Source organism: Thermobia domestica, chromosome 13, assembly GCF_964235325.1.
Source record: "Thermobia domestica chromosome 13, izTheDome1.hap1.1, whole genome shotgun sequence".
NCBI classification, from domain to species: Eukaryota; Metazoa; Arthropoda; class Insecta; order Zygentoma; family Lepismatidae; genus Thermobia; species Thermobia domestica.
In genome coordinates, this window is record NC_137466.1 from 109,797,577 (window position 1) to 109,825,189 (window position 27,613).

The window sequence follows — 27,613 nt, forward strand, 5'->3', positions numbered from 1 at the left end:
TTGGATGGTCCAACTCGTTCCCTTTTATGGGTAAAAAATTGCCAAAAATTCAAATTTCAGAGGTTATTGATCCCCTTTGATGACGTTTTATTACTTCATATTTTAGATATTGCACAATTTAAACATTTAATATAGTACTATAGGACTCTAATGTGTATCACCATCAATTTGAGAGGTTCATTAGTTTCCTTTCATGGATAAAGGAAATTGCCAAAAATTTAAATTTCGGAGGTTATTGACCCAATTTATTCTCCTCAATGAGGGCTTTATTCTTTTATATGAACATATGATTGTGTTCAGGGGTCTATTTTCATTTATAAGGCATAAGTACATTGTTGCTTTCATCTTAGAATTTGGCAGAGGTACATTGACCCACCCCTTAAAGTTTAGAAATTGCCCAATTATAATAATACAGGGCCCTAACAAATATCATTATAAATTTTGTTCCCTTTCATGGGCAAAATTTGTCAAAAAATGTAAATTGTGGAAGTAATGAAAAATTTCATAAGGATGGATGTATACAGGGGTCCATTGCCCTTATACTTCGATGCTCACTTTTTAAAATTTGTTTGGTATACAGAGGACCATTCCTTATATTTGGGAATTATCAAATAACAAAATTCGGTACACAATTTCTAGAACCCTTTGAAAATGTAGGTGATTGGTGTCCCTCTTATGGCCGAATATTCAAAATTCGGAGGTTATTGACCTATTTTATCTTCTTTGATACGGCTTTATCATTGAATGAGTACAGGATTTATGACTTTTTTCATAAGACACAGGTGTATTTGTGCACCAATCTTAAATTTTCGGAGGGGTACATTTCTTATTGTCAAATCAATAATTGGTAAATGTTCTTAACATTGGGTGGTATCCCATTCTTTGGTTAAATCATTGTCAAATAGTATGATCACGTGGTCACTTATTGACCTGCGATCGGATTATGAGTCCAGGACATTGGTACATTGAAACTTTGTAGGGTAATTTGAGAATTGTCAAAATGAAATTTAGTCTTTGGTCTTGAATATTCCCGCCTATGGGCCAATATATAAACGTAAGCAATACGTTGTACCACGTGATTGACCTTGATGAGGTAGTGTACAGGAATTCATTTCCTTTTCAAAATTTGTTGTGTTGCTTGTTAAGTTTGGGAGTTATCAAATACTCTTCTAGACAATAGTTGGTTCTGTTTATTTCCTTCTAGGTTATTGACTTCATTGAACATATAATTATATGGTTAATTCTAAGACGTAGGTATATCGAGAGAGCTATGTAGGACCATTCTTTAAATTTGGGAAATGTGATAAACAAAATTTTTGTGTGAGGCGCGAGGTGTGAATGTTAAATACCTGATTATTATGAAACAATACTTTGAACTTTAGTCACAGCTGATAGTCTAAGATCATTGGTGGTGGTTGATTTTTTACCTTGCGCTTTAGAAATCTGATAGGTAACCTTATTGAATCTTATGACTAATAGTCTAAAGGCAATATGATATCTGATATGCTTGAACACTTTGAAATTTAGTCACAAGGTGATGTAATCTGATCACTGGCAAAGTTATTGTTGATGCAATTTGATTGGTTGATCACTGTCTCTCGTGCAATCTGATTGGTTGATGATTTTCAAATCTGCTGCATTCAGTTTTAAGTTTTGTTTAACATTTATCGATTACTCTTTAAAAATCTTGGTTTGAACATATTCGTTCATTTTGCACTGATTGGTAAATATGATCAAAACCGTTTATTTGTTAATCGAATAATTAAAAACCGGAAAAGATTTGACGGTTAACCGCGAAACGTGAAATTTTAGTTGAAAATTTTGTTTTGAAAACTTTGTTTGAAAATTTTTTGAATTTTTTTCAAAATTTTGTTTGAAAATTTTTTGGTTGAAATTTTAGTTTAAAAAATGTTTTCGTTTTATTTTTTATTTTTTTGAAATTTTTGTTTGTAAAATTTTTGGTTTCAAAATTTGTTTGAAAATTTTCCTTTCAAAATTCTGTTTGAAAGTTTGTTTGTAAAATTTTTTGTTTGAAAATTTTTTCGTTTCAAAATTTTTAGTTTGAATTTTTTGGTTTGAAACTTTCAGTTTCAAAATTTTGTTTGAAGATTTTGTAAATTTTTGGTTTTAAATTTTTTAAGTTTGTGCACTCATTAGTAAAGAACCGGAACTGTTTAGGACAAAAACATCTGGCAACAATGTTTATAATGATGCAATAGTTCACTTCAGAAGATGGTAATGCAACGTCATCAGTTTTGCATCGTATATAAGCATCGTCCAAGTTAGTATTCATGATAACGTCATCATGGCTACTTGTGTACAGTTTCTAAACGCACGTGATGTGATGAAATCATTTGCCGAGATTACTGATTTACAACAGAATATACATTATAGAATTTTAGCTAGTGGAATGATCCCTACAAAGTTTGGATTAAGAATCGTAGTGAAGCTTGAAAATGATAGGAATATAATTTTACCCATGGAAGCATCAAAACAAGAAGAACTATTACGTTTCTTAAACACTAGATCTGTAACTTTATGCTACAAAGGATTCTTGGGTCGAAGTCATCAATTTGAATTTAGTACACAGCTGATCTGTGAATTTGGTTTGGACAGCATAACGTCAGCAATTGTGATGAGATTATGAATTCAAACGTTAAAAATTCCTTTTTAATGACGTCAGCAATAGCTGTATGATGAAATCGTCAATCACATAATACGATCTGTGAGTTCGGATTGTATAGCACATTCCTTTCCAATGACGTCAGCAATAGTTCTATGATTTGTGATGAAATCATCAATGAAAACATCAGCAAATTCTGTGTCAACCTGTAAGGTATAACCCTTGAAATCATTCGAGCAAGTTCGGTTTAAGAGGGAAGATGTGTACTTCTAACGATAAAGAATTCCTCGTCGCAAGCTATTATCCAATATATATATTTTGTTTAAAAATTTTTAAACAAAAGTTTTACAAACAAAAATTTCAAACAAAAAATTTCAAACAAAATTTTGAAACGGAAAAGTATCAAACAAAAATTTTGAAAAAATTACAAATTTCAAAACAAGTCAAAAAATTTTGGAACGAAAAAATTTTTCAAACAAAATTTTGAAACAGAAAATTTTAAAACAAAATTTTCAACTAAGATTTCACGTTTCACGGTTAACCGTCAAACTTTTTCCGGTTTTTAACTATTCGTTTAACAAATAAACAGTTTTGACCATGTTTATCAATGAGTGCAAAATGTTGAACGAAAGTGTTTAAACCAAGATTTTTAAAGAGTAATCGATAAATGTTAAACAAAACTTAAAACTGAATGCAGCAGATTTGAAAATCATCAACCAATCAGATTGCACGAGACATAGTGATCAATCAATCAAATTGCATCAACAACAACTTTGCCAGTGATCAGATTACATCACCTTGTGACTAAATTTCAAAGTGTTCAAGCCAGTGATGTGCCGTAAACTATAATTTTACGTCTACGCTATTGTCTACTGTAATCTATACGTAATCTACATTACACCTTTTCCCGGGTAGACTATGTAGACAACCACTATCAAATGTAAGGAAGAATTTCGTTGCTCGTTTGTTCATATTTCCTCATTCAGTTGTTTTGTTTCGGTGCAGCAAAAGATTAGGGAAACGACTAACATATAAAAAGTAGAGGGAATTATCTAATCTGTATGTTTACTCTGCTCTGCACATACCACTTCCTTAGATTTTCCACTTCGAGCATTGCTTTTATAATGAAACTTCCAAAACTAATTCTCACCTGTGGGCTTTCAGTCTTAAAGCTGCTGTATTTGCCAATTTTTTCTTGCATAATTTACAAAATGCATAATATTTTTTATTTTCCTGCATCAAGACGAAACTAAGTATTCGAAAGTTACTATTCGCTGGCCTAGGCATTTTATTTTGTACGCAATTTCGCAAGGTAACGACAAAAGAAAGCTCCTTTATTGTCCACGACGCCATATTAAATTACGTGTTGTTGACATATTCTACATAGTCTACGTTGTTTACATTGTCTACGCATAGTTGACACGTAAACGTAAACTATCGTTTTTTACGCGTAGACGCACATCTCTGGTTCAAGCATATCAGATATCATATTGCCTTTAGACTATTAGTCATAAGATTCAATAAGGTTACCTATCAGATTTCTAAAGCGCAAGGTAAAAAATCAACCACCACCAATGATCTTAGACTATCAGCTGTGACTAAAGTTCAAAGTATTGTTTCATAATAATCAGGTATTTAACATTCACACCTCGCGCCTCACACAAAAATTTTGTTTATCACATTTCCCAAATTTAAAGAATGGTCCTACATAGCTCTCTCGATATACCTACGTCTTAGAATTAACCATATAATTATATGTTCAATGAAGTCAATAACCTAGAAGGAAATAAACAGAACCAACTATTGTCTAGAAGAGTATTTGATAACTCCCAAACTTAACAAGCAACACAACAAATTTTGAAAAGGAAATGAATTCCTGTACACTACCTCATCAAGGTCAATCACGTGGTACAACGTATTGCTTACGTTTATATATTGGCCCATAGGCGGGAATATTCAAGACCAAAGACTAAATTTCATTTTGACAATTCTCAAATTACCCTACAAAGTTTCAATGTACCAATGTCCTGGACTCATAATCCGATCGCAGGTCAATAAGTGACCACGTGATCATACTATTTGACAATGATTTAACCAAAGAATGGGATACCACCCAATGTTAAGAACATTTACCAATTATTGATTTGACAATAAGAAATGTACCCCTCCGAAAATTTAAGATTGGTGCACAAATACACCTGTGTCTTATGAAAAAAGTCATAAATCCTGTACTCATTCAATGATAAAGCCGTATCAAAGAAGATAAAATAGGTCAATAACCTCCGAATTTTGAATATTCGGCCATAAGAGGGACACCAATCACCAACATTTTCAAAGGGTTCTAGAAATCGTGTACCGAATTTTGTTATTTGATAATTCCCAAATATAAGGAATGGTCCTCTGTATACCAAACAAATTTTAAAAAGTGAGCATCGAAGTATAAGGGCAATGGACCCCTGTATACATCCATCCTTATGAAATTATACATTACTTCCACAATTTACATTTTTTGACAAACTTTGCCCGTGGAAGCGAACGAAATTTATAATGATATTTGTTAGAGCCCTGTAGAATTATACCAAATTGGGCAATTTCTAAACTTTAAGGGGTGGGTCAATGTACCTCTGCCAAATTCTAAGATGAAAGCAACAATGTACTTATGCCTTATAAAAGAAAATAGACCCCTGAACACAATCATATGTTCATATAAAATAATAAGGCTCTCATTGAGCAGAATAAATTGGGTCAATAACCTCCGAAATTTAAAATTTTGGCAATTTCCTTTATCCATGAAAGGAAACCAATGAACCAACCAAATTTATGGCGATACACATTAGAGTCCTATAGTATTATATTAAATGTTTAAATTGTGCAATATCCAAAATATAAAGTAATAAAACGTCATCAATGGGGATCAATAACCTCTGAAATTTGAATTTTTGGCAATTTTTTACCCATAAAAGGGAACGAGGTGGACCATCCAAATTTATCGTGATACATATTGAGGTCCTATACTATTATACCAAATGCTTAAATTGGACAATTTCCAAAATTTTAAGAAGGGAGCATCAATGTACCTATGTCTTATGTTAGAGAATGAGCCCCTGTACACACCCATATAACCATATAAGGTAATAAGACCTCATCTAAAGGGATAAATTTGGCCAAAAACCGAATACGTGGTACAACGTATTGCTTACGTTTATATTTTGGCAATTTTTTACCGATGAAAGAGAAAGAGATGGACTATCCAAATTTATACTGATATATATAGGGTTCTATACTACTGTACCAAATGTTTAAATTTGGGAATTTCCAAAATTTAAGAGGTGGGCCAAGGTACCCCTCCCAACATTTTAAAGGGGTGCATTAATATACCCATGTCTTGTGAAAGGGAATGGACTCCTGTACACTTCTATATAACATGTAAGGTAATAAGACCTCATCAAAGGGGATAAATTAGGTAAAAAACGAACTTTGGTACTACGTATTGCTTACGTTTATATTTTGGCAATTTTTTACCCATGAAAAGAAAAGTGATGGACCACCCAAATTTTTTAGTGACACGTATTAGGGTTCTATACTATTATACCAAATGTTTTAATTTGGCAATTTCCAAAATTCAAGGGGTGGGCCAAGGTCCTAAGTACCCTATGGTCCTCCCAAAATCTAGAGGGTTGGTCCTAAGTACCCTATGGTCATTAACCTGGGCGCCCGGGCGCGCAAAAATTGTCCTCAATTGGGGCTATTACTACTGTATTTTTCCATTATCCCCGTTTACGCATAGCCTGTTTCTACTAACGTATCCCTGCTCGGGTTCCTTACATGCGTCATGTCCTGACTTCGTTAAACATCATTTGTGCTTTTAATAGCTACGTAATGCATGTTGGTTTGCGTTTTTTTTTTCGCGCAGACGTCTCTATGACAGTGTCCGCAAGCTGTAATTATATAAATAGCAGATAAGCCCTTCTAAAGGAAATCTGCACCCAACAATACAACTCCTCCCTTACGAAACCCTTTCTAAGGTGGTAAGAGTGAAATTGTTTATAAAAGAAGTGGATATCATAAACGTACTTATTTTTACTTAAGCAATTACATTTATTTCTCTTCAATTTACATGTAAATACTACATTTGGGTAATTACACATAGGCTATACAAACGAAAAACAGTTACATTAAAAAGAAAATAAAATCTTATGATAATTGTAAATGCACAAATCAGTCCTAATTATTTGATTTAAAAACACTTCGCTTAAAAACTGAAATTACTCAAAATCTACTTCTGTTTTTCCAACACCACACTACCCAGACTGGACTTACTTAAGCTGTGTCTGGACGCACTTTATATATAATATTCCAATATTTGGTAGCCAAAGCTATGATTGATTCAAAAACTTCATTAATCAAATGTGTTTGAATCAAAAATTTTATTAGTAAAATGTGTTTTTACATATGCACAAAATTTTTATCAATCTCAATGGCTACAATGTCTTTTTGAATATGACTATTAATTTGAAAGTGAAGTAAAGTGGAGTAGTTAGTGCCCTGCATAGATTTTTTTCACATTATAATTGCATACAGTAAAATGTGTGTAAAACTTATTTAAGCTAAGCTTATATAAATACAAACGTACGAAGGCTATATAATTTGTGATGAGTGATACAGAAAGTAATGCCTCTACTGTCAGTGATTATTCTGAGATTGCATATCAAACAGATGAAAACTTCCAAAGAATTCCAGTTCAGTTCCGATGTGTAGCTCATCAACGTCTAAAATTTATTTGTAAGTTTAATTTAAAGTCATTACTAAGTTTAATTTTAGTGTGATTAAGTTAACTTTAACATCCATATACTATATTGAATTGAACTTGATTTCGTCAACGGCATTAATGTTGTTTCAAGTTAACTTCAATTCATACATGCAGCTAAAATCCGATTCCCTCCTCACTAGTAATGTTATGTGACTTAATGCGTTTGCGTTTATCATACTGATCATGCATAGGCTTTAAGTATGACGGTGCATGTTAAATGGGTTAAATTCCAAAGTTGGGCGTCCGTTTCCAGCGAAATTTTAAAAATTTACAGGAAAGATATTGATAAATTGATCGTTTGTGTGCTTGATAATATATAACAGTCTCGAAAAATCTGTTTATTTGTTATATATAAGCGGTTATAAACATGGGACTATACGGCGAGCGGAGGGAACTACTTGGCGCAAGGTAACCGAACAGTTGCATTGTGGGAAAGAAACGAGCATTTATGTTATCAACATGGCGAATGTACAAGGGCAATGAACTAGCAGTTTTAACATTTGTGAAGCAATACGTTAATAACGAACAAGATCTTAAAGTTTGTGAAGAGCACGGATTAATGAACCTAGTTAACAAATTTCAGAAAGTGTGCAAATGTGATAACAGCGAAAAAACTTGGCGAAAGCGGACGCCCAACTTCGGAATAAATGCCTGTTAAATTCCATGAGCAAGCTAGCTATCCATACCTATCCGTAGTTTCCATCAGCTAACATTACTTTCTTTTGTAGCAAATAAACTGTTTTGTATTTTAGAAGTTACTCCAAATGAGTAGGCCATAAATTAAGGAAAGACTCCTAAAATTCTTCTTGAGGAGTATTTTACTATATGGGGCAGAAACATGAACATCATACAAAAATGATGAAAGACGACTGAAAGCTTTTGAAATGTGGATGTGGACAAAAATGGAGAGAACTAGCTGGGTCGAGCGGAAAATAAATGAGAGGGGTGTTAGATATGGTGGGAGAGAAAATAACAATTTTAAGTATTATTAAGAAGAGGAAGAGAAACTGATTGGGACATTGACTAAAAAGGAATTGCATCATGACAGACGTGGTAGAAGGCATAGTGGCAGGAAATTGAGGGAGAGGATGACGGAGACTACACTTATTGGACGATACCAAAACAGAAAAATCGTAAATGAAGACGAAGAGATTAGCGGACCATGGAACATGGATGCTTTTCAGTTTCTGCAAGTGATCTACCAATAATAACAAAATACCTATGTTGATGATGCAATATGTCTGAAGAGGGAGAAAGTGATATTTATGAACTTTATTTCGTTACTTACTGATTTCAGTATGGCTTTAGGACATATGCATTAACGGAATATGCTTTCAAAATCTTCGAAGTTTGTTAATATGAGGAAAAGTAGTTGGCGAAGACTTATGAGCTAAGAGCCAAAGCTCAACACAAAACTGCAACTAGTGTTTGTTTATTGTTATGCGCATAAAATTGTAAGGTGCGTAAAGATATTGAAGAATTACAAAAGAACCACGTCAGAGGGTACTGTCAAAAGAAAATCCAAGTTTTCTTTTTTAAAAAAATGGAAATGATTTTGATACAATTTAGTTACATGCTAACAAGGGAACCTTCCGAAAATGATAGTTGCAGTGAAAGATGTGGCCTATGCCAATTGAAAGAGCTGTAACAGAGATGACCATTCCCAAAAAATTAGCTGCCCATAGCAATAGGTTCAAGAAATATAAGGGGTGGAAGTTCGGGAAACAGCAAGGTTGGACAAGGGGGAAAAGTGCAAATTCCGCAAAAAAGGGGGGCACGGCAAAATATAATGCTGACAAGTGATGTATAGAAAGAGACTTGCCACAATAGGGAACAAATGAAAGCCACCAGTAGGATTAACAGTGTTGCCAACTGCAATAAAAAGTACATCTTTTGCAAAGAGTAGTATATGAAGTGAGTGCAATATTCAGTGTCATGTAGAACATAAGATATGGTGTGTATAATCAGTGGTACAATCTAACAAAAGAAAATAGAAAAAACAGAAGTACGAAAAATACGGAAAAGACGGAGTTGGCCATAATGCGCCACATTTGATCACGAGCTATGCATATTAGAATGAACAAAACAAGAAGCACCGACTATGCAGGAAACCGACGTACCTAGAGTCGAAAAGAAAAACGAGTTCCAAAGTTGGCAACACTGGCCATGAACATCCAGACAAGTCTAATATAGTTAGCCCACTCACTTCACAAAAAGAAATTCCGGCAACAGGCATCACTCGGAGTGCATCAATGCTAGAGTGATTGAGGCAATGTAAAGTCGGGGAACATGAAATTGTTGGGTTGAGCCAACAACCGATAATAGAAGTAAACATTGTGTCATGGTTGGGTCGTATGTGGGAATATACAGGGTGTCCCACCAAACTTTGTGGCCTGAAAGATTTGAGAAACGAACAAAAATGTGAGGGATCCAGTTGTGCAGGAATGTACCAATGTCAGGGGGATGATAAAAGTCTGTGAGAAGCAAGTGCCCTTAGGATCCCCATCATAGGGCCCCAGGAACCAACTTCAAACTTTCAAATGGCAACAGGGACCGAGTGGTACCTCTCTCGATAGATCATGGAATGTGCAACAACACATATAGGAAACATTTGCTATATGAAGCAGTTTTTTCAAAATGGCCGCCACAAATATATGTTGTGTCTTAACATGACATCGAACATTGTGATCTCAAATTGCTGCGAAGCGAAAAGAGATGTTGCAAATCCAATTGCACAGGAATGTACTCATGTCGAGGGCCAAGAAAACTTTGTAAGAAGCAAGTCCCCCAGGGTCCCCATCACAAGGCTCGAGGGGTCAACCGCAACATTTCAAATGGGAACAGAGGAGGGATGATATTTCTCTGGATAGATACAACACCGCCTATAAGAAACATTTGCCATATGAAGCACGGGTTTCAAAATGCCCGCCAAAAATGCAAGTTGTTCTTGTCACCGAGCAGATATTTTTGGCGGCCATTTTGAAATCCCATATAGTAAATATTTCTGATATGCGTTGTTGCATATTCCATGATTTATCGAAAGAAATATAACTCGACCGATGGTGCTATTTGAAATTTTGAAATTGGCTCCTGAGACCCTATAATGGGGGGCTTGGGGGCACTTGCGTCTCACAGAAGTTTGACGCTCGCTCACATGGGTACATTCCTGCACAACTGGATGTGTCACATTTTTTTCGCTTTGAAACTATTTCAGTCGCAGAGTTAGGTGGGACACTCTGGATATATCATATAGGCGGTGATAGTACTGCAGACAGCAACACACAGCAGATCAAGCCTTTGATCATGTTTGCTTTCTACAGGTGTGGATATGTGATAGAAAGACCACCAAAGGTTCCGACACCTCTAGAGTACTGTTTCGAGACATTCACAGGCGATCATTGCACCATGTGTGAAGGATTGGCAGTATCCGCTGTGCTCACTGCAAATGTATCTTCTGTTTGGACCATTGTCTCATCGAATTGCACGTACAATGTGGACGAGCATGTACAAATGATGCGAAGGCTAATGCCTCTTGCCGAAATTTTCATTTTGTGAAGCGAGTGGCCTAACTATATTATAATTGTCTGGATTTTCATGGCCAGTGCTGCCAACTTTGGAGCTCGTCTTTCTTTTCGACTCTAGGTACGTCGGTTTCCTGCACAGTTGGTGCTTTCTTGTTTTGTTCATTCTAATATGCACAGCTCGTGATTAAATGTGGCGCATTATGGACAACTTCGTCTTTTCCGTCTTTTTCGTATTTCTGTTTTCTCTATTCTCTTTTGTTAGATTGTACCACTGATTATACACGCCATATCTTATGTTCTACATGACACTGAATATTGCATTCACTTCATATACTACTCTTTGCAAAAGATGTACTTTTTATTGCAGTTGGCAACACTGTTAACCCTACTGGTGGCTTTCATTTGTTCCCTATTGTGGCAAGTCTCTTTCTATACATCACTTGTCAGCATTATATTTTGCCGTGCCCCCCTTTTTTGCGGAATTTGCACTTTTCCCCCTTGTCCAACCTTGCTGTTTCCCGAACTTCCACCCCTTATATTTCTTGAACCTATTGCTATGGGCAGCTAATTTTTTGGGAATGGTCATCTCTGTTACAGCTCTTTCAATTGGCATAGGCCACATCTTTCACTACAACTATCATTTTCGGAAGGTTCCCTTGTCAGAAGTCTATGAATGAAGACATTTTTCATTAATATTCCCACTGCAGTACAGCATGTTGAATTGAAAATGTGTCTGAAGATGGGAAAAGTTCTTACAGAAGACTTTACTATGAAATAAGTTACACATATTTGGATATGTGATATTTTTTTGATTTTAGTAAAATTTACTTTAGGCTATTGCCTAAAAGTTTTCTTAATTTTCGTCCTCATTCCCTGAACATGATTTTGCCCATTTGAAAAGCTTGTTTGGACAATTTTTCTCGACTGCGAAGTGACCTTTCAAGCAAATACTTCATAGAGGAAGTTTATAGTCATTAGGAAGATCATTATTTACTTTAAAAAAATGAAACTTTACACAAGGAATATACACGGCTTACACTTTGAATGGAAAGAAAACTTCTATGAAACATCCATCAAAGTGCTATGACAAAGTTACTGATTTGTTTGATATGAAACCAAAATATTTGAAACTCAGTTACAAGTAGTAAAATGGATTATTCATATAAAAAGAACCTTTACTTTGAATACTGTCGGAGATTAGTTTGTTTACTAAAGTTAGTATCCCTTTTCAGCACTGATACTATACAGAGGTTGTTCAGCCTACGTTTGGCCGATTTCGTTCCTTCCCATCCCGGGCAGAATAGACTCACCCACACTGGCTCGTACGTCCTGCAGTGTTGTGCAGTGGCTTCCTGGTAACGGAGTTGTTTTTTCCGCGTGGACGACAATAACGCACAAAACATTGCTGTGAGTGTTCTGTTAAATTTGTTTCCAAGTGTGTGGGTTCCGCTCTGTGACCAAAATGCCGCCCAAACTAAGCCGGTTTTGGGAAGGCTATGTTGCGGCTCTTTATGACGCCCACTTTAGTGTTTCTTTCATTAGAAAACAGTGCAAGAAGAATGGTTGCACATCAGTTTAAGTAGAATAAAAAAATGTTATTAAAAAGTACAAGAGCAGCGAAACTTCACCATTTGGATCACTAACGAAGTTGCCTAGGAAGCGGGAATGCATCAAGGCCATCTCCATCATGCAGAGGAAAATTCGAAAAATGGCAATGCAAGAAAATCCGCCAGCACAAAGGTGTTTGGCTAATCGTCTTGACGTGTCTTTAGGGTTTGTGAGCCGGACGTTACACCATTAAGTCAAGCTGGAAAAAATAATGAAATCTCGCGGCCATCTTCTCACGAATGCCCACCAAAAGGAACGAAAGTTTAACGCCCGGAAGCTGTACGAACGGCATCTGGCAAAACAAAGGTGGATGTACGTCGTAACGCTCGATGAAGCATAGATTTACCTTTCTGACTGCGGCAAACCGAGAGCCATCATCTACCGGGAGAAAAGCGCCAAGAACTTCAGAAGGTGGGTCCGTGTCTGTAAAGAATCCTTCCCAAAAGAGTTCATGGTCGTTACTGGCTACTGTTACCGAGGCAAACTGAAAATTCGTAGGGTGGCGAAGAACTGCAAAATAAATTCGCAGTATTTTCAGGAGCAGATCATGCGGTCGATCTACGAGCATGAGATTCCAACAATGTACGGAAATGACGCCAATCTGGTGCGCATTCACATGGACAAGGCTTCATCACCTCACGATCGTCCCTCGCATTCTACAGGGAGATGGAGGAGGCAAGTGGTATACAGGTGATACCTTTCAATGAGGTACATGTTAAATCTCCAGATGCAAATCCTATGGATTATTGTGGATTTGGGTTGCTGAAGCGGGCTTTGGGAAAACGGCCTGTGACAACTGTGGAAGGACTTTGGAAAGCTGTGCAAAGGGAGTAGGACAAGATTCCCCTCCCAGTTCTTCAGAAAAGCCTATTACAATGGAAATTACGCTGTCGGGCTATTGTTACAAACCAAGGGAAACACACCGAGCACTTACGGACCTGGCGACATGGATTCTTCTAAATTTTTAGGTAAGTCGAAATTGGCCAAATATAGACTGAACAACCTCTGTATGTGACGTAGACCTATATGTTAAGGTGGGATCTGAACGATTGTAATAGATTTAATTCTCCTACCAGGAATCGAACTCGGGACCATGTACGAGAAAGGCAGGCATGATAGCCACTAGACTAGAGGGAAGGACTAGTGATTCTGTTAGTGCTATTCAGAACGTTAAAATAATTTTTGTTTATGACAACATTTTTCGTTCAATAATACGACTTTCTTTTATCAGATCATTAATTTTTTGAACTCGTTTATTATTCACATTTTCAAGAAAACAATTTATAAGATAAAAGTAGTAAGTAACACAATGAAAGTACAGATAGTCTCACCATTATGTCGGCATTTCAGGACCGTGAATGAAACCTATAAACGGTGGAAAAGTAAAGCTACATCTCTATAACATCGGACACACAGGAAATGATGTGATTAACACTATGTTCCAGCCATTTTTACTCCAGGATCTCTAGAAATACCAATTTGACAGAACTGGTTGCCTTGAGTGATATTTCCTTGAAACTATTACGAGGGAATAGATCGGAGCCGTCCGCTTGGTAATCAGACGCCTTAGCCATTACGACATCGCGAGCCAAGGAAAGTACGTTTAATTTGATATAAAAATGGATTATAAACTACTAACAATTACTTCGAACTACAGTTTAATATTAACAAAGAATGACATTTCTATACATTAGCTTTAATGCACTTGAATTAGGAATTGAGGACAGTAATACGAAAACTTACCGACAGGTATGTAATACGTCGTATACGCATATACTCAACTAATATGTGAGTTCAGCGTATATTCACCTTAAATTTATGAAAGAACAGGAGTTTGGTATAGGCCATATTTTAAAAAACGGTCGAACTTAAACCTGCCAAAATTCAAGCATTACATCGCTGTGTTATTGCTTACACCCAGCGAAGGAGCACGCCTCACTACTGACATACTAGTAGTACTTATGGTATTTATTATTTTAATTATATATCATGTTAAGAAGCTTAAAGTAGGAATTAATGTAAATTAGCTGTGGTAGTTCGAAGCTAATTAGTTAAATCATTTGTAATAAATTTGACTCGGCATCTTTACAATTTGTATCTGAAGTAATTAAATATTATATACATTAAGGAGGTTCGACAACGAGTATAGTTACAAAATTTAAACCGGTGTCTAATCGTAAAATTATGAGAACATAGAGTACTCTATCGCAATCACCCAATTCAATCATGAGTACCATAATTAAAAGTTTAACGACGAATGACTTAGCTTTCACGTAGGTGCTAGAAAGCAAATTATTATAGATACAGTTTTGCAATATGCCATCAATTTTTTAAAAAAAATCAAATTCTCTCTATATTTGCTCTATATCCAGATAGATCTTTAGATTTCCGACAGGCTCTTGGGCACCAAGTACATCATTTCCTCATAAATATGTTGCGAAGTCAGTGTGCGGAGCTTAAATAACTTTTCAAAGTTCATTTATTATTGCATATTTAAAAGAAAGAAATATTCATTTATTTATTTCACACACATTTCTTTTAATTTAAAATAAATAAGAAAATTGTTTAAATCCTCACAATCGAGCAAACATACAAGGTAAATTAAAAAATGAACGGCAAGGGGAACTGCTCTCAATGTTTTCACACTTAGATACTACTCTATTGACAATGTTAAAGAATAATTAACGTTGGGGTTTATTCACGATCAGTGGCGTATTTAGGGAAGCTATTGGGACAAGAAACCCCGAAATAAATTTGGCATATGCTCAACTTCATTAAAATTTGTCTGCACTCAAAAGGATGCCACTGTTTACGATTACTAGTTCCACGGATCTTTGAAATCTTGGAGCAACAAAGTTAAGGAGACAAGAAAGAGAGAAAAGCAATAAAGAAGGAAAAAGAAATAAAATGATAAATAAATACATCAGATAATTAGAATAATATTGCTTTGATCCTTTGTTGACCATTCCGTATCATTCTTCGAAAATTTCTGCGTACTGCATCGCAACGCAAAACTTGAAAAAAGTATCGTTAGGGTGCACGAAAAACTTCAAGAAAGAATTGACTATCTCCATGCGTTCCCTTTCAATACAAGTTGAACAGCGTAATGCGTGTTATAGTATAAGATATTCATATAATAATACGTCGAATTGAAAGTACGCATTTGAGATATTTAGTGAACATTATTCAAAAATAATGCCGTCTGTGTTATTGACTGAGTCAATCGCTGTAGAGCTTGGAGGTATGTTAAGTGTAAAAAGAAATTCAGTTATATAGCTTGATATTACTTGCTTCTCGTTAATTATTTTATTTCTGAATTGTCTTTAATATATCCAGATTAAATTAACTTTTTAACATTAATTTCAAGATAATCTGAACATGATTTAAGACATAAATTGGTTATGTATACAGTATATTGAATTTTTATATTTACCCTTGCACTAAGTTCTCAAGGCTAAGAAATATTGCTTGGGTGCAAATTGAAAATAGATTCAGTAGATATTTATTATTATACCTCGTCATTCTGACAAAATTCACTCTTAGTACCTTCAAGAATTGCATATTTGGTCAATGTTCCGTTAAGGGGGTCCAGTGTCTTTGACACCACTTCTTTCTATTGATTTTCGTTTGATTACATAATATAACGTTATATTAGGTTAGGTTAGGTCAGGTTAGGTTAGCTTAGCTTAAGGGGGTCCAGTGTAGGTTTGGACCCCCTTAACGGAACATGGACCGCATAATTTTATAAGCGATGTTTCATTCCACGATCCAGATTTATTTTAAAAAGGCGTAGCGTTTTGTGGAGAACATTCGTTCCAAAACGGGTGCACAAGACATGCGATATGCGTTAAATCCCCACCCCCACACACATAGTCATAGATAAAGTACAAGGGCACTACACATGCAGATATAAAGTACAGGTACATTCTTTCTTATTTTCGTATCAGTCGATAAGTAAATAAAAGTCGCTTTGTTACCCCCTTTGTAAATTCGTACATACTCAATGAATAATCCCTAAAAGTATGAGCGTCCTGCTCCTTCGGGAACTGATGCAGCTTCATGTATACTATATCCAAAGTATCATCCAACTTTTACTAGGAAGCCTGAACGAGATAGGTTTCTTTCTGTAACCACAGCTGAGAGATTGAATCTGAAGCACATGTGGGGGCACTATGCGCAGTACTGTCTGGATAGAGCTGAGTTACGTCATTGGTTAACGACAATAAATTCTGTCGTTTCTTTTCATTAGTTTCATTGGCTCATTACATTCGTCAAATTATTGACATATGACGTTACATTCTTTGGCTTTGGAATTGTAGAGGGCATAAGTTTAATATACTATTCTGTAGAAGTACTGTTTCTATTCTGTAGAAGAATATCTCGCCTGTAATAAATAATGTTTAAAGAATAAGAATAAGAATAAGAATTATTTATTGTCGTTAAACAACATGATGTTGTAATAGACAACGTCAAAATTTAAGTTTGCGTACATATAATATTTACAATTTTAATTAATTAATACAATATTTTATATTTTACCTAGTACTACTTTTCTATTCTAATACTGAAATTTCTTCCGTAAATTCTGAAATACTATATATACACTTTTCTAAGAGCCACTTTTTACAAAAACATTTAAAATTTTTAATCTCCATTTCTCTCACTCTAGGTGGCAATAGATTATACAATTTCATCCCTATATATTTATAACTATTTTGAGTTTTGCACAGCCGTACATGGGGAATATTTATTTCATTTTTGCGCCTTGTATTGTGTGAGTGAACACTACTTCGAGTAACATAATTTGTACAGTTTTCTTTGATATAAATAAGGCACGATAATATGTACATGGACGGGATGGTCATTATTTCAAAATCTTTGAAAAAATGTCTACATGATTCTCTCTCTGGAATTCCTGTTATCGTTCTTATCGCTCTTTTTTGCCACTTAAATACTGTTTGTGCTCCGGAAGAATTACCCCATAATAGTATGCCATACGACAGATGAGAGTGAAAGAAAGCATAATATGCAGTGATTAATAGACTTTTACTTACAGATATTTTCAATTTACGCAACACATATACTGCCCTTGATAATTTTTTACAAAGTTGCATAGTATGCACATTCCAGTTTAATTTCGTATCTAAGTATATCCCTAATAGATTAACTGAGGAGCATTCTTTTGTATCAGTTGTGGAGCTGCTGAGATGAAAGTATAACTTCTCTGTTTTATTATGGTTCAAATTTAATTTATTGTGAAACAGCCAATCAGTAGATTTATCTATTGCTTTATTATTTTTCGTGTGTATTGCGTTTATATTATTATCTTTCGTTATAAATGTAGTGTCATCGGCATACATAACAGTGGTTTCTAATAAGTAGTCAGGTAAATCGTTAATGTATACCAGAAATAGAAAAGGTCCAATGACACTTCCCTGTGGCACTCCTGTTAATATTTCAAGTACGTTTGACTGTTTATTTTGTACACACACAACTTGTTTTCTACTTTCTAGATAAGACCTGATCAATAAGAGCTCAGTTCCTCTGATCCCATAATACTGTAATTTCTGAATCAATATTTCATGTGAAACAGTATCAAAAGCCTTACTTAAATCTAATAATGTTGCGCAAGCGAATGAATTATTTTCAAAGGCATCAATTACCTCAGATACAACTTTTTCAACAGCTTTAGTTGTGGACATACCTTTCCGAAACCCATATTGTGCACAGTTAATGAGATTGTTATTTTCAAAGTACAGACTTAGTTGTTCTTTCATGCAATGTTCAATAATTTTTGATACAATTGGTACGAGAGATATTGGTCTGTAGTTGCTGGGACAGTTTTTGTCCCCTTTTTTATGTATGGGAATAGTAACCGCAATCTTAAGACAATCTGGGAACACTCCTTCTACTAGTATCCAATTAATTAAGTGTGTAAGGGGTTCCACTATTACGTCTATAATATTTTTAATTGTACTATTAGTAAACCCATAATAATCCTCGCTACCAGATGTCTTAAACTTACGAACCACTGACAAAATTGCTTCAGGTGTTACGTTTGTCCATTTAAATGTCAAGTTACTAGTTTGATTTCTACATGAACTTAGAATACTTTTGAAGTCTATAACATCGTTTTCTGCGGACTTAGAAATATATAAAGTATATATATTATTATTATAGATATACGAAATATATAAAGTATATATATTTCGTATATCTATAATGTAAGGTTTTATTAAGTGTTATGTTGTTTTATATCGATGTATGTAAATTAGAATAATGAAAAATTATACCTTTTTTGTTTTATATAAATTCACAATATTTTAATATTGCATGTAGATTTAAATCTATACATATGTACACATTCAGTGTTCTTCTTGACGTATCCAACTCATACGTTCACGTTGTGAACAATTTGTATGAAAAAGGATAAAATATATACAATACAATACAACAGGGTTGGCAAAAAACATGGTTTTTATTTAAAAAAAACCGGGTTTTTTTTTTAGTTTAAACCAGGTTTTTATGGTTTAAATGATTTGGTCTATATATTCGTATCATATATGGACAGAAATAAGTTTGTTTCGCCTTGATGTTATTATGCAGCAACCGGGTTATGCTGGAAGGGGTCACATAAGCTTAAAGCGGAATAAAAACCGCTTCTCGAGTTACATCCGAGAGAAATTGTCCCCCATTTGAACTCAGAACCAGGACTAATTTGGCCACAAATGCGATACGTCTGCCGACTCACTCACGAAGGAATCCTGATAAATAAATAAATAAATAATAATAAAAAAAAAGTTGTACTGATTTTTACATGCTTCTTAATATAACTGTCAAGACTCATTTCAGAAGGACAAAAAGATAAACAGTTGCACAAGTGAAACCATTACACAGAATTACATATGAACAATTTCAAAGTACTACGTAGTACAGAAGAACTAATTTAGTTCAAGTTAGTTAACAACGACTTTTATTGGTCCAAATTAAAGAAATACACCGACTTAATCTGCATATCAATAAGAAAAGTGAATAAACATACGAATTATTTGAGTCCACTTTGGCTCAGACTCATTTATACATAAATCAATACCAAAGATACTTATTTCACTAAATGCCTCTCGTGGGGTCTGTATGACCCCCCCCCCCACACAAAAAGTACGGCATTTTCGATGTATTTTATAAATAGTAAACATTGAAACGAAACAATATTTTGAATTTTTCTTCGATTGCAATTACATAACAATAATAACAACAACAAAATCACAAAATAAACATTTATAAACTTGTAAAAAAAATTCTTTTGTAGTGTAATCTTTCTGAGTAATGAATGGGGAATTTAGGTCTGAATATAATACGAATAATATACGGGAGTGAAACGTGATAACCCACAAATGTGTGTTCATCAAGATTTTACAAACACTTACACATTTTTTTGTTTTTTGGTTTAAACCAGTTGTTTTTTTTTTTTTTTTTTTTTTTTTAAAATCAGCAAGTTTAAACCACCTTGGTTTAAACCAGCCAACCCTGCAATACAATACAATAATATATATGGCATTTATTCCGAAGTTGGTCATCCGCCTAGTTTTTGACTAAAAGCGTAATAATTGGTTCGTTTGTGTACCACAGTTTAATATTTACTTCACATACAATTGCCGAGCGAGCGTTATCGAGTAAAGACGGGTTAGAGCCACGCAGGGAATGTTTTTTCTGTCTATTACAACTAAATGTAAAAGGACCTGTATTCTAGAAGTTTGTCGCCATGTTGGTTATGTTACTTACCGTTACATTGAAAAGTATAATTTTCTTTATGTTTCTTTACAGTACTTGCTTACCGCATTTTCCACAATTTACTTTCAGATTTAGCCATGACTTTTACTTACTTTTAATAAATTTTCCTGATTATCACTAGCCATGTTTACAAAACAAATGCTCATTACATTCCCATAATCCTACCATGAACTAACCTTGCGCCAAGTAGTTCCCTTCGCTTGCCAAATAGTTCCATGTTTAGAACCGTTTATATAAGAAAATAAATACAACTTTCACTTCTCTTATACATGATCAAGCACACAAACAAGCAAATTATTCTTTTCTTCCCGGTAAATTTTCAAAGTTTTGCTAGAAACGGACGACCAACTTTCGAACGTAACCCGTATTTATAAATATAGTATTTTCTTAGAAATATTATTCTCTGGCCAAAAGTCTATCTATTGTAGTAATATGGGTAGAGATAATTTTGTGAGTCACCGGGAAAGAAGATGCGAAGGCAGGCGAAGATCACATAGGCTTAGGGTGTCGACGATGTTGAGGTTAGCACTGTACGAAATCACTGTCACAATAAAATAGCTTCGGTTTGGTACAGTTTACTTTACTACATATATTATTAAGTAACAATCAACCTTAGTTTACATGTACCTTCCTATGCAAATTTTAACTTTTTTATTCCTGATTATCAGTCTTTCTTCCTTGTAATATTAAAAAAAATTAACAAAATGTCATATTCTTGTTTGATATGAGCATTAAACCATCGATTCGGACACTAGTGTAATATCTTCATCATCATCTTAATCTTTAAGCGCTTTTCTAGTAGATCAGAAGGCAAGGCTTTATGTAAAAGCTTTAAAAATATTTCCTACTTGATCCTTTGGTTGAAGGAGATTATATGCCAACAGTTTAAGATGGAATCCGAACCACAGTAATTTTTCATTCAAATTTTAACGCTCCAAAATCGACTCCGGGACCACACATGCACCAAAGGTGCTCGTGCTAGCCACTAAACCAGAGTTTTGAGTGTAGTGTCATACCCAGAAATAAATTAATCCTAAAGTGCGAAATTAAAATGCGTCTATCGAAGTAAATAATGTGCAGTCCCAGTTTAGAGAAACATATTTACATTCATGAAATTCACTTTTTTCGTCAGTTCTTAAAAAGTGTTTCTTAAGTGTGGAGTTGCATTACTGAGTGCAGATTGTTTATTAGGGCTTACCAGTTGTGAATATAAGTACAGCTTATGCCATAAAAACGATAACGCGATAAACACGAACCAACCTGTGCTATGTAGCAACCAGAAAGCACCAATGCTATCTAATCGATTCACAACAGGAACATGGTTGTATTTTTGCACCGTGAGCAGAAGAATTACAGCTTAATTAGAACACTAGCATTAATCAGGAAAATAGTTTCCATCGAACTCCGCAACACTGCCACCTGTCAACCAGTTGTTGAATACTACGTTGAAAGAAATCATCAGTTTTGTAGGCAAAGAACTGTTCGTCGCACGTCATCCTCATTCTCCAGTGTTTTCCCGGAAAAGTGGTTTCACAGGCTGCGAAAAAGACAGTAGTCTACCGGTGAAAACGGCTCGTGGGAGATTTCTCAGCCACATTCCTCGATCTTAGCACAAGTCCTTCTTGCGGTATGCAGACGCGCATTACCACCGTGGAAAAGTACACCCTTACGATGAACCAGAGCAGGGCGTTTCTCCAACAATGCAGTTCGTAGGCGTTCAAACTGCTCAGAGTAAAGATTTGTATTGATTTCATGTTATATCGAAAGAGCTCGAAATAGATTATCCCACCAAAATATTCAACATGGCAAAGGCGGAGATTCTGTTTTATCAGTTCCTACGGTCTTCCCGTTAGGTACCCACTGACATTTGCGTGTAATGTTATGGCAGAGGACCCACTTTTCTTTCCTTGTCACAATTGTGTCGAGAAATCGCTCACGTCTATGACGAGTAAGCAGGAAACTGCAGGTGTTCACTCGTTGCTGCTTCTGTTGAGTGTTAACATATAAGGTACCCATTTATCTAGTTTCGACACGTACCAAAGGCCTTGCAAATAGCGATGAACGGTCTAATGAGTACATGGAGTTGGCTGGCCAGTTCTTCCAACAGTTTGTATTGTATTTGCCTCCACCGTTGTAGGGTATCGTTGTCCAGTTGCAGAGGTCTGCCTTCTCGTGGCTGAGGCTGATGTCTCCAGACCAAACCTCTGGATTCACCTCTGGCACTTCTGCGATCCATAGCATCCCAACAATATACGTCATGGATGTTTTGTCCCGCTACGCTGGCTGAATGTTCCTGGTAAAATTCATAAAGCAATACACACCGTATGTGGTCCTCCGACACTACCATCATCAAACACAAACCAGAATTCCAAAACGTGGAGTAGACCGTTCTCCTACACACTGCCGGACAATAAAGTGCCGTATATGACATAGTTATGGTACATTTCATCTACTTCACTGTTTGCTCGTCAGATGATGTTATTGCAGCAATCATCGAAGAAACGGCATTACTTATATATAGGATGAGCTGATATTTTGTTAAAGAAATGTGACACATGAAAAAATTAGTTTTCCTACACAACCATAGGGAATTTTGAATCATAATTTCTTAAAATAACCAGAACTTGCTCAACGTGGAGACTAAAAACTCATCTCAACTCTGAATAACCGAGAGCATTAATTAAATACAGAATTCTTCGTATAAGTAGCAATCGTAGATTGTAGCTACTGTCCCGGTATATATTAGACTAGGATTCTCGAGGCATGCTCTTGTGCTTCTCTTAGATTGAACATTAGTCCAAAAATGACAGAAGTAAAATTCAAGTGTGTTGCGTGTCACACAATATAGTTGAGAATCTCAACCAAATTTAAATTATATAGTAGATTACCGGTACGCAATTAAGTGAGGTTAAATATTACAGAAAAATTAATATTAATATCAATTATTAATATTAATATCAAGGTTTGAAGGAATCAAGGCTTAAAAAAAATCTCAACCCACCTGGGCTCATGCTGTTTTTTTATTATTATTATTATTATTATTTTATTCTCGTAAGTTTCTTCGCAGTAAGAATGCTAGAATCTGATGTTACATATCAAAATAATAATATTATCATAATCTACAACAATTTTCTGTTTACTGGTAGGTAAAGACTTCTTCAAGATTTTCCATTATTCTAGTAGTTGAATTCCATGCATTCCTGGTGTTTGCTTGTTTGTTTATTGAAATTTAGCGTCCCTTTTGAGCACCGATAGTATATAAGACATGGACCTATAGTTTAAAGTGAAATCTGAACCACTGTAATGTGTTCAAATTTCAATACGCTCTCACCGGAAATCGAATCCGGCACAACGTGCTAGCAATTAGACGAGCAGAGAGAGCTGTTCAGTGTTTGATTATGTGGGAAAATCAGCATATTACTTTGTAAAATAAAGGAAAGAAGAAAAAAAATATTCCACACCTTGTCACACTGCGGCGAATTCAGTACACTTAAACTTTCTATGCTCAACTTCAGACTGTATCCAGAAATGATAAAAACAGTTGAACTGTTTTCACTTGATACATGTAATTAATGATGTGAACATTAGTTAACGCACTTGCATTATTAACACCCCATCATCATATAGTACGGATTAAGATGCTAGTTTCAGAGTGACATTCGATTAGTGTCCTATTTGTTTTAAGCAAAATAAATTTGATTTAAAAGTCAGTATTGGCCTTTAATTATTTCTTTGTTAAAAAAAAATACATGAATTTTATCCTGTTAATACCAATATAAAATTAAGGAATATAAATTGCTGAGCAAATCAACGTTTTTTTTTTTTTAATAATAAATGTGTAACAGTTTCGCCAACTAACTAAACATGGTGGCCTCATCAGACACTATATGGTGTCTCATGAAACCAATATGTTTAGTTAGTTGGCGAAACTGTTATACATTTATTATTTTTAAATAAACGTTGATTTGGTCAGCAGTTTGTATTTCTAGTTTAATTTATTTAATAGCAAAGTTAGTGTGAATCAGTTAGTTACAATTAAGGGGATTCTAATTAACAATATTTTTAAAAATGCATGTGTACTGGTATATATTCAATAAATAAATAAATAAATAAATGAAATAAAAAAATAATAAAATAGTTATAAATTTGTTCTTGAAGGAAACAAGAAGAGGGTGATCAGTAGAACATTTTGACTAATAAAAGTGGCCCCACATGAAAAAGTTTGAGCAACGCCGGCCTTATTAGAGAGTATAATGGATAAGATACTAATATGTATTTAGAATCTAGCAGAGTGTTACAATATGAACAAAATCCGATACAACATTGTAATTTGGCTTGAAGAAACTTATTCTGAAGAAAGTTCCAAACTTTTGACAGTTTTCACATGCTAATATTTCCATTATTTTATAATAATTATAAGAAGACTTCCAATAACTTAATGTTGTAAAAAATTTAAAAGTAAAGTGCGTAGTACAAAGGGCTGAAGGGAAAGGTTTAAACCAATCGGCTGGCGATAACCAATATCATGACATTAGATATGCATAATACGAAAATATCCACTGTTATCCGACTGTGTTGATGTTAAGCGGAACCTTGTCTTTATATGAAATTTTTTGTGGTGTCACAGATTCCGTTCAGTATAAGTTTCACTGTATTAGGTTAAGAACAAACTATTGATAAGCCGCAAATTTATCTTCATGAGTCACAATTTAGAAATGATACTATAAATAAGATCAAATTCATAACACTTTCTGGGAGGTTACACTTTCGACAATAAAATTGAAAAATAAAATCTTACTATTTTATATGTGCCATTTTTATTTGAATAAATATCATAGATTGAAAGTGATTTTTCTTCTAATTGAAAAAAAAACGTCTACCCTGTTTGCTGAAGTTGAATTGTTTCGTTCTTAGAGAATGTAACTGGGTCATTTTAATATCAATATATTATTTGCCACCATTACTTGAATATTGCACAAATAGAATACTGAACTTAATAGAAAACATGACATTACCATTCTTGTAAATCAATAAGAAAATGAGTTTGCAGTTTTAGATGAATATATAAATAAAATGGCATTGCTTGTCTTTTCCAGCTCAAGAGCCTTGGCCGCAGGATGTTAAACTTTTCCAACCGTACGAAGTGGAACAGATTCTGTTGCCTGATAATGCTAATTGTTTGGCCGTACAGGCATTTCTTAAGATGTGCGGCTTAGATTTTCAAGTCGAAATGAGGAGCAATGCGGAATATATGTCACCTTCTGGTAAGCTGATTTTTCATTAATTATATTCTACTATTTTTCATTGATTGTCACAATATTATCACTTTTTTTTTAATTATTATTATTTATTTATTTTTTTAATGACATGTGAAAAGTTCAAACTGGAAGTAACAACTTCACTTCTAATTAGAAACCGATGAACCAACTATGCTGCTAGTGAAGGCAGTGAAAATTAGGCAATAACACAAAGGGAAGAAGAACAAATTGAACGATTCATAGACAGCTTTTCAAGCGTCGTACATCAGAAATTAATATAAGAATACTTTACACATTAAAAAAAAAAAAAAAAAAAAAAGTCTATCAAATATACTGAGTCTTTTCTGTAAACAATGCCCGTGATAGAAATTACTACAGATTTACTGTACGAGTGTGGACTGTTGTCTGCATGATAAATTAAGAAGCTATGGTAGTTCGAGAAACCTATGCACAAGACTGAGTAATTATTTCGCAACTGAGGTATCGTAGTTTAGATTAATTCTGCTTAAGTACATAGGCAGATGAAAGTCGAAAACTGAAAGTAATTACTTTGTATTTTGATTGATTTTGTAAATGAATGAAAAGAATTATTAACTATTAAAGTTACGTTTACCTCTAGCGTTAGGGACCCCCAGTTCGATTCCAGGCTATGTGAGTTTGTGGTGGACAACATTGTCCATGGATTTTTTCGAGGTTCTCCATTTTTCTTCCGCATTCTCATTTCACCATTTCTTCCATAATCATTCATTTTCGTTAATTGCCTCTTAGCCTAATGAATATAACTGTAGGGCGTTAAATAAACATTCGCAGGAACATCGCGGAAAACCGATCAAACGGTCCAAAGCAGAGTCAGTACTTTCAGTTGGATTTTTGTGGCGATGGTAATCTGTCGGAAATTTTGATGTTTGTGCGCAGGATGAAAGCTGGTGCTAGGCGAATGGAGGAAATGATTTCGGATGTCATCCGGACATTGAACTTTTCCCGTTCCAAGCGTCAATGGTGGACCGTGAGTACCGGATTGGAGGAATTATGACCCATCAGGGACAGTGCAATGGCCGCCCGCGTGTGCTGAATGACAGCAACCGGCGGCGTCTGGGCAGACTTGTCGGGACAGATAGAAGCAATAATGCGTGAACTGACAATACGAATCAGTGCTGGACGTTCCAGTAACATCTCTCAGAAATCAGTACAGCGCAATTTGATCTCCATGGATTACCGTAGCCGCAGACTGTCAAAAGTGCCGCTATTAACTACTGATCATTAGCGGCGACCCACTTCGGCTCGTAACACGCAAATTGAGCCTTAAATGATTGTCAACGTGCAGCGTTATCAGATGAGTTTCGTTTCCACTTCATATATGCAAATAGTAGGGTCCTGGTGTGGCGCAAACCCCATGAGACCATTGATCCAAGTTGGCAATCTCCAAGCTGGTGATAGCTCCGTAATGGTTTGGGGACCATAAGACTGGTCCTCTTGAACCAAACATTTACTACAAGTTGACACTCTCCAAGCTGGTGATAGCTCCTTAATGGTTTGTGGAGTGTTTATATTGCATGGTTTAAGCTCTCTGGTCCCCTTGAACCTGACATTGATCTAGCGTCGTTATGTTCAGCTGCTAGGTAACCATTTCCAACCCTTTATAAACTTTGTGTACCCTAGCAACAGCAATTTTTCAGAATGGCAATACACCATGTCACCGGACCGCAAAGGTGTACGACTGGTTTAAGAAATATTCTGGCCATCTCCAACGTATGATTTGTCCCCCTAAATCTCCAATTATGAACCCTATCAAATACATGTGGAATATCATCGAACGCGCCATTTCTGCCTAGGAGCCTCCACCTGCTGCAAACACCGAATTGTGGAAGGCAGTCGACGATGCACAGCTCTACATCCTACTAGCAATTCGTCGCGTCTCTACCACATCCAGTTACTGCATTTCGCCATATTCGAGGAGGTCCCACACGCTATTAGGTAGGTATCCCATGACTTTTGGCAC

General features: G+C 35.2%; 1 protein-coding gene across 4 annotated transcripts in view; it reads left to right on the forward strand.

Moving 5' to 3' along the window:
• The first annotated feature begins 7,163 nt into the window (after positions 1–7,163).
• The window catches only part of LOC145668422 (metaxin-2-like), an 89,651-nt gene continuing 69,201 nt past the window's right edge, over positions 7,164–27,613 (forward strand). The window contains exons 1-2 of one of the 4 annotated variants that reach the window (XM_081736237.1): positions 7,164–7,405; positions 25,453–25,620. In XM_081736237.1, the coding sequence (XP_081592363.1) occupies positions 7,276–7,405; positions 25,453–25,620 (298 nt within the window). In that variant the 5' untranslated portion in view covers positions 7,164–7,275. Of the gene's footprint in view, positions 7,406–15,595; positions 15,807–25,452; positions 25,621–27,613 lie in introns of those variants that run through there. The other 3 variants (XM_081736238.1, XM_081736239.1, XM_081736240.1) reach the window with 3 other exon arrangements.